This window comes from Volvox carteri (assembly GCF_000143455.1).
Source record: "Volvox carteri f. nagariensis unplaced genomic scaffold VOLCAscaffold_17, whole genome shotgun sequence".
NCBI lineage: Eukaryota > Viridiplantae > Chlorophyta > Chlorophyceae > Chlamydomonadales > Volvocaceae > Volvox > Volvox carteri.
In genome coordinates, this window is record NW_003307560.1 from 118,408 (window position 1) to 127,426 (window position 9,019).

At 55.0% G+C, this 9,019-nt stretch overlaps 1 protein-coding gene across 1 annotated transcript; it reads right to left on the reverse strand.

Annotated features, from left to right (window-relative positions):
- Window positions 1-507: 507 nt before the first annotated feature.
- Window positions 508-3,368, reverse strand: VOLCADRAFT_90457 (uncharacterized protein; the record flags this gene model as incomplete). Its single annotated transcript, XM_002950101.1, has 6 exons — window positions 508-624; window positions 854-898; window positions 1,216-1,295; window positions 1,624-1,631; window positions 2,912-3,063; window positions 3,189-3,368. The coding sequence occupies 6 exons, from the start codon at window positions 3,366-3,368 to the stop codon at window positions 508-510; spliced, it is 582 nt and encodes a 193-aa protein (XP_002950147.1).
- Window positions 3,369-9,019: the final 5,651 nt, after the last annotated feature.

The window sequence follows — 9,019 nt, forward strand, 5'->3', positions numbered from 1 at the left end:
ACACTTTTGTCAGCATGGATCATCAAATGTGTCATCCGACGCTATGGAAAGCACCAGGCACCAGTCTTTGTGGGGCCTACGGCACGAGGGCACCCACATCACACCAGCAGTAAACGCCTGATCAATCACTAGTGAATGTCCAGGAAACAAGACGGCGAGATCTCTGGTCAAGTGCCACTCAATTGGGAGGGAGCTAAGTTACAGGCACCCTTGCCGATTACCACCTTCACTCGGGCCCTGGCAGCCCTGTTGGATGCTTAATGCCTAAAGCTTGCAATCAGAAGCCGCCTTGCGGCACTTCGTTATCACTGCCACAGTATAACAATCTCCTTGTAAATGTGTGCTGCACAGGCGATAACAGAGGCACCAGGCTCCAAGCGCAAGGCTTGCTCAGACATGTCAGCTCTCCGCGACAAGATGCGGCCGCAGGTGCAGGTCAGGTACAAAGCTGTGGGTGCGCTTGCTGGATAAAGTGGCCCGCTCTACCACGTCCCTTCATCGAGCCTCCTACTGCTGTAGCTTAGCTTCGAAGCCCAAGCTGTTGATCGTATCGACAAGTGCAGCAGCAGCAGCCTGCGCTTCTGTGCTGTCTGTGGCTCCCTTGGCAAGCTGAACCACAGCCACCTGTTGCAGCACCACCAGGGAGCACGTAAGTAACGACGGCATTGGGTTCGCGGTCATTGTAGTGCCAGTAATCAGGTTCAGATGGCCACCCAGCATTTTGGCTTCCGACCAGGGAAGTCAGTACTGAATCCCACACACAGATCGCAGCGAGGAGTGATAAAGTTAGCGGTCCCGAGCATCACCGACTCTGCATGCATGACCGTTTCCATCTCCATCCCCATCACCTTACCTTGCCCTCGAGTGAAACATTTACAGTCTTGACAGCCTCCATGCCCTGTGGGGAACCGAAGCAACCGCAGGGAGGCCAAATGCGGCTCGAGAACCCAAGCGGATGTGGAACCATATCCACGCGACATTAAGCTCGTGCTGTGCCCAGATATGCGCGAGGTGGATGCCTCACGCATCTGCTTGCAGAGGTGACGGTGCTGCATCGCCGTGGCGAATGGGCGATTGAGGCATTTAAGCATTCACGCCGGGCATGCCTAGGGCCGGGCTTCGTCCTTCACACTGTATTTCTACGTCGACTATATGGCGCACGTTAAGGAAAGAGGGCAGGCTTGCACGGTCAGAGAAGCTCGCGAAAGAGCCCACCTTCAACACCGTCTCAATACGTGAGCTGCAGCCATCGCACATCATTCCTTCGATATTAATCTTAAGCTCTGGTTTAGCGCCTGCGGCAGGTTATTATGCTAATGTATGTAAGACAATGCGGCCCAAGCGGGCAGTCCTATGCGGTGGTATGAATGTGTACGACAGAGGCTGTATAGCTCACACCTGAAAAATGCACTCTTCTTCCACACATCCTGTTCATCTCCGAAACCTGTGCCCTATGTTAAAGGTTTTTTTTGCGCACACACGCTTCCCTTGCATCGCACCCGCAGCCGGGGACAAGGTACCCGTGAAAATACTGTTAATTCGGTAGCCGCTACTTATCGATACCGCCTTGCTCATACAGCGTAAACATGAACATGAAAGGATGTGCCACTTAGCAAGCCTCACCTCCCGTACTGCAGACGGAAACCCGGGAACGGCCTTGAAACCCAATTGGCACACGTTTTACAGAACCGCCCATTGCCAGGGATTTCGGTCCGCGCTGTGCAGTGAGCGCCCTGGGAGCTTTGTTTGCAAGCATTTCTTTGAAGGTTAGCATGGCCCTGCTTCAGAAATTGATACTGTTAGGTAGATCTGTTAATAATTGAATGATGCAACTGTTTTTATGATCTCGAGCTGAAATCCTGCTTGATTATTCATCACGGGGCCTTACGCCCCCATTATTTTTCTCGCAAATCATCGAACAAGTAGCCATTCCTTTGAACCAGTATGTACAGCAACGAGAGGAAATCTGGCCTCATCAAAATTGTGATTCGTTTGTGTGTGGTGAAAACTCCGCTCTAGGTGACATCCACAGGCAGCGCTTTTTGCAGGGTAGAATGGCCTGACCTCGTAACTGATCAAATGTGTTAGGGTATAACGCAGTGCTGTGCTGTAGACAACCTGATATGCTGCAAGAGCTGGGTCACTTGTCGGTTGCGGTGGGCGTTTTCTCCTTTCTGTCTCTCGGGAATTGATCTTACTATATTATGATGTTCTCTATCCAATTTGTAATGGCCATGAAGCCCCATTCTTTGACATGATGGAGTTCAACTGCCGATGTCGTTAGTTTCCGGTTGCAGCCCAGCTGACGCTCTGGGGAGCCTTCGGCCACATCGCATCGGCCAAATGGAATCCTCAAATGTAACGGCACACATTTATCCAGTCTGCAAAAGTCGACAGGCCTCCAAGGCTCCCGGAGGCGGGCATGCAGGTGCCGCTCAACCACATCAAGTGGTCACCCCGGACCCCGGACCCCGGATCCCGGAACCCGGAACCCGGATCCCGGAACCCGGACCATTGAGGCAAAGCCGGCAGGTACCATCGATGGAACCATCACACATGAGCTCCAAGACTGGATCGACAGGTGTTATGCTGGCTTTTTTAACGAACACTGCAAGCTACATACCGCCCACCCAGCGACCTACATGCACGATGATTCACACGCAGAGCGTCTGAACCCCGAGCCATAGCATAACTGCATGTCGCTGACGTTCCACAGCAGAACCAGGAGATCCTCCTTGCAGGAAATATACCCCAGCACAGGAGCATCATAGGGCAGGGGTATCTCCTGGCCGTACACATACAGGTGCACGGACAGGTCCATGTGCACCACCAGACGTGTCTGGTTTGCATGGTGTGGCCCATCGCGCCACACAAAGGAAATGCTGCTCCCGGTCTGCCCAGCTCTCTGGACCTCAAGAGCATGTCCTTCTGGGACAACTCCGACAGGATGACGGCCAGCCATGATGAGTCGGGCAGCCAATCGAATCCCCCATGGCCCACGGCTAGCACTGAGAGGGTCGCCATCACAAGACACAAGAACTCCACGTCCACACATATCTTTCCCTACATTGCAAGCATGGACGAACAATGGGAGGCCATAGGATTTAACTACTAGAACTCAATTGCAAACATCATGCAACTTCCAAAATGATCAAACAGGAAACCCAAGGTACACTACACATCCTCACCTGGGCCAAACTCGTGACCACCCTGCTGTAAAGCAACTGAGTATGAACGTACCCACGACCCAACATGGTTCTTACCTTTCCGTCCAGCAAGACATGCAGCTGGGCCGCACAGTCACATGCTCCAAATGCGTTGACACTGGCAGCTGCAGCGTTGTGGCGCTCCTGCCTATTGGTGACCATGTATAAGCCCTCCTTGCAGGTGACCTCCCAGAAATGCCGGAGTGAGGACGGGGTAAATCTCCACCTCGGCTAGGATCAGTCACCTCGGCTAGGATCTTGCTGACATGCTCCCAAAAGACATCATCCCGCGAGAAACTTCTCGGATAGGCGTTTAAGACGCAAGTCCCTGATTGCACCCAGTCCAGCAAGCCAACAAGACAGGATCTCCACGGGACCCTGGTGTCCCGCTGAAGGCATTGTTCAATGACTCGGTCTGAAGGCCAGCCTCCACAAACCTGCAGTCACCAGAGGCCTCAAAGCTGAGGTCCACTGACAGATATTGATACTTCTGACGAGCCGGGACTTCAGCGGCCTGCTCATGAAACTCCGGGGTTGTGTCAACCAGTGAAGGCCCGGGGTCAGGCGAGGGCAGTGGCACCGGCTGTGGAGGAAGTGAAGCTGAACATGAAGGCGGGGACGATGGAGGGGGTCACGATACACAGGCCCTGCAGCAGTGGCAGCTCCATGGGAGAGCGGCACAAGCTTTCTACACGGCCCTGTGCATGGCATCCTCTGGGATGGGCTGCACTGCATGACTGGCTTCATCGTGATTAAGTGGCATAAGTGCGTGCCGGGCTGTGACGTGCGCGTTGACGCCAGTGGAATGAGCAGTGACACTTGTAAAACTTGGAGTCAGCAGTGACAGGTCTCATGCCCAGGGCCAGCGCTACGGGAGCGGTGCTGGGCACGGTGACTGCACCAATCGGAAGGGGGCAAGCTGCAGTCTGCAGAGCTTTGACATGCTTCACGCGTGCGTGGCAAACATTGCGCCCCTGGTCCTTCTTGTTGGGGTGAAGCTTCCAGCCGGGGAATATATCCGGAGAAAAGCACCATTGCTGTCGGTAATTAGAGATGAAGCCGGTGTGTTGTAACGCGTTATAGCGTTTCAGAGGTAAATCGCAAATCGATTAAGACATGACTTGATTAAGACTGATCTATGAACAGCCTACGAATGTCTCGGAATGACCATCTCGGAATGACACTTGCGTTGGAACAACCGTTTGGGTGATCCGAAGGGACACCGTACGATAGAAGTTGTTGCGGCCTCCTAAGCAACTTCTCGGGAGGAGCCTGGGTTGGAGTGGAGGCAGGAACATTTTATAATGTTCTTCAGCCATAGTGATTACCACACGAATGTCAAAAAATTGCTCTGCTGTCCTGCTCCTAATCCTGTATGAGTACGGCACGACCTATAGCAAGCAGGGGTCGGCAAACGCCGCTGGTACAGCGGGTCCGATGTACCCGTTGCAGAAAATCATCATCGCTGGTACGGCAGCCATACGGCAGGGTGCAGAAATTCCCCCCAAAAGGCAGGTTTGCGCAGTAATTGGGCGCAACAAGACAACTGTGGCTTTAACAGCGATGGTGTAACGTAGTAAGTTTGGTACATCGGCCCGCAGACGCTCTTTCCTCGGCTTTTACCAAAAAAAATTTCCATACAGTTATTCGACCCTGGCACCAGTACCCGTGACAGTTATTCAGGGTTTGCCGACCTCTGATAGCAAGCAATTGTGCTATGACTCTGGTTGCCATGCAGCAATAGGCGCTAATGAACGTAATCCCCTAAACGTAATCTTTCCTCACATTTCATGCACCGCATGTACGGCAGCTCACCGAGAAGGAGTCTGGGGGCGGGCATGAGAAGTTATCCAGTCAAAATGCAATGTCGCAAAGGCTCTTTTCCGGAACTAGCCCCGGCTGAGCAGTAGGCATGGCGAAAAATCGCTATCAACGACAACTTGGCGAGTTAGGACCTTTGTTCCTAACACAGCAGCAACTATGCGAATACTATAAATTAATCGAAAGCAGTGTGCTGGAGGAGGAAATGGCCATCGTTATGACAACCATTTTCAATGGAGCGGACGAGGTCGGGCTGTGGTGGATGTCTGTCACAGCCAGCACCTTAAGTGACAAACGACATACTGCCCATTGTAATACCAAAGAGACGTTCTAATGCTCGCTGGTGTAAAAGCTGTCAACCAAGGCAACCTCTTGTTTATTTGATCTCAAAAGCAGCAATGAGGCTTGCTCGCTGGAACGTTCTCTGAATAGACATATCCTTTACCACTTCGCTATCGGTTGGCCGCCATCTTGTTTGCAGAACCTCGGGTCGTTCTTCCGCGGGTTCCTTGTCAAGGCATTTAACAAGGACATGAATGCTTTCATTCTTGTCCCCATACACACAGTGCAGCCAGCGGGTGAGGATGGCCAGCTGGTGAGACCCTGGATGCTATATGACCGAAGTGCGCGTGTAGCGGGAACAACCCCTTGTCCCATGCTCAGATACACGACCGGCACACTTATGGTGTGGCACATTTGGTTCATGACATGCTTGCGTTTGGATGGCGACGTGATCATCGCAGTTGGTCTTTCCACTTCATGCTACTGTTGCGTCCCACCCCAACAGCAGGTGGAGATACGGCTGCATGAACGCAACGGTTCGGTTAAGGGCTCCTGGTTGGCGCTGAACGACATATGGCCCACACACCCGTCGTTTCAGGAGCGGGCCCGCAAGGAACCCACCAGGACCCTCGGCGACGGGTACGCTGCCTGGCACGTGTGCAGCACCGCAAGCGTACGGTGGGCCTTGGGGAATGGCTTGGAGGCTCCACGCTTAAGTTGCCGCCCCATACCTTTTCCCATTGGCTGGGAGTTTCCCATTGGCTGGGAGTTGGTAACAGAAATTTACCCTCATTCTAACGCTGACGCCCATTACCACGGCCCTGCTGACACGGGGAAACGTCTTCGCCCAACGCAGTGATGTCATCTATGTCATCGCCATTACGGAGCTGCGGGGAGACCAGTACCTGTTCCCGATCATCCCAAAGGCAACGCGCATTCGGAAAAAGCTGCTCCGGCGTTTGCACGAGCTGCAGGAATTGCGACACAAGCACGAAAGGTGTGTGGAGCTTGCGCAGCGGGCAGCAGACGTGTACGAGAAGATCGGTGAAGCCAATCGAGATTTGCAGCTCATCAACGTCGATGGCCACTATCGGCCACCCAGTCAGTCCGAGAAGGACGCCATCTGGGCGCGGAAGGACCGACTAGAGGCCGAGCACACACGGCACATCGAGGCTATGAACGCAATAGGCTTTGACGAGAATACCATGGAGGAGGTGCGGCGCCGAGTGCAATGCCTGGTTGACGAGCTGCGCGCTGCCCTCCAGGAACCGCGCAAAGAGGCAGAAGAAGAAGCCGCAAAGCTCCGGTGCGCGGCGGCAGGCTGTGGGCCGGCAGCACCGCAACCGCTGCCCCAGGATCCGCGGCGGCAGGACCCTTGTCCGATAGGAGCAGCGCCACGACGGTCCAGGGAAGGGCAGGGGCCCACGACTGATAGCCACGACAGCCTGCGGGCTGCCAAGCGCTCCTGCACGCCTGGCGAAAACGGGGCTCATGCGGTTCAGGAGGGCTTGCCTCCCCGGCCCACCCAGCTGCAGGTCGGTGGCGTTGGCAGCAGCAGCGGCTGGGAATGCAAAGAGGGTTCAGCTCCGGAAAGGTTGCGGCGTATGCAGCATTATGCTGACTGCCAATGCACAGCATACAGGCGGCATGTTGCGATTGCAGGCTTAAGGATTTGTTATGAGACTGAAAGGCCAAAGATTAGGCGCGCTGCTATCTTCCGTTGTGCAAAACACGGCAGCTGCGGCGGCATCCTGACGCCATGCGTGTAAATCCTCCTGCGCTTTTTCACTCTCCTGCACTGCAGCTCCAGTTCTTACAAGCGCATGCCGAGCTGCTGCAGCTGCTGTGTGAGCATGGCGCGGTGGGTACCGATGGAGTTGAGGACTGGAGCAAATTGGGCGACACGGCGCAAGAGCAGGCGGACCAACTTGAGCACCGCTGCCAGGTGAGAACCCTTGGTAGGCTGCAGGCTTGAAGGCTGAAGCATTCGGGATTCGGTGTCGCGTTGGCGAAAGCAATGCACGGCAGGCCAACTTCCGTGCATCCTCGCCTTGAAATGTGCCCAGACGGTGCGTACCCACTGACGCAGCGCGACATAAATGCAAAGGTTCTGTAGGACATGCTCCGAGCCGGGGCCCAGGTCTGGCCGCTCCCGCGCAGGATTTACAATGTTTAGAACAGCGTCACGAGACTTTGAGCAGCTTGGGGCTCATGGGCGCATGGAATTGCGTCGAGGCGTATTCGTCCCGTCCCCCTATTTTCCAGGAATTAGAGGCGCAGCTGCGGGCGGAAGAACAGGCTGTGCCCGACCAAATCGAGGTGGCGCGCCATTACGCTGCAGTGGTGCAGGGACAGTCCCGGCAGAAGCCGGTTCAGAATCCCGAACGGCAGGGGCGGCCAGCTGTAAAGCAGGACTCGAGCAAGGATCTGCATCTCGGCGCACAGCTGCAGGGGTTGCCCGCTCAAGCAGAGGAGTTGCAGCATCAGGGCTGTTACAAGAGCCGGCAGCAGCAGTTTGTGCAGGGGCAGCACGCCAATTCGCAGCAACTCCCCCAGCAGTCGATGCCGAAGCTGCGAGGACGTTCCGTGAAGGTGCGTCGATGCCGCAGGGAGACGCGTTCGGCGCGGTTTCTTGTGCATTTTGTGCGGCCCTTCCTACGTCTGCTCTGCTGCTTGCCCGGCTCTGCTTCTGCTTACACAGCTTGTGGCCCTGACTGACTGCTCCATGCGTATTTCTCCTGCAGTGGGAGGGAACCATTGTGCTTGGACAGAATGGAGAGGTCAAGAAGGAAATATTTTCCGGCAGCATCTGGGCTGAGCCCATGCGAACCTCCGGTTCCTCCGCGTCATCCATCTCTGACCTGAAAAACACCTGGATTCCCATGGTGTTCCCTGTGGTGGGTATTTCAGTGTCGTCAGGGTCATCTTGGCAGCCCACCGCAATCCATGCCATTTGACCACGTCTGCTTGTTGCTCTTGTCTTGCAGCCAAATGCTTATCCAAGCGCATGTTGGTTTGATCTGACGCTATTTTTGACGCGGGCCACCTGCTGGCATATGCATATCGCTGTCCAGCCTTGGGGCATCGTCGCGCTTCCTGCCTGTTGAGCCGTCTTGCACATGTATGAAGAAATTCCCGCACTGCTGTGCGTCCGTGCTGGGGGCACAGCTACGCCTCGACTTGGGTGCGTGATTGTTAAGAGCTGTACGGAGAGTAAAACTGTGCCCGGTCTTATGGTGTTCTCACGGGCTGCCGTCGTCTGCATTGCAGGTTGAGCCAATACCAGACTTAAAGGACCTTATTTCTGAGGTGGGCGTGCTGAGCTTTGAGAACCCTGGAGAACTTGCCAGGCAAGACCTGCGTCATTATCGAACTTCTTTTAGCGATTCTCCCTCCTGAACTAATTTCGACAAGGCAAGGCGGGTGGCACATCGATGCTGCCCTGGGCTAGGCTGCTTGACTGAACTTGTCCTAAGGGAAGGCACCACCGCGGGGCCGTGCGTGGCTGGGTGCATATGGTCTGAGAGCTTTGGTGCCTTGGATGACCCACCGACACCTGACTTCACACGCACTTCTTCCGCGCCTGTGGGAGCTGCTGCCCCGCCTGTATCTCCCCTTCGTGGTTGCGTTGCTCACACTTCTCTTCTTTGGCTTGGCTGGCGATGCATTACAGCATGGTCGAGTTCGCACACAAGCAGGGCTGGTACGCG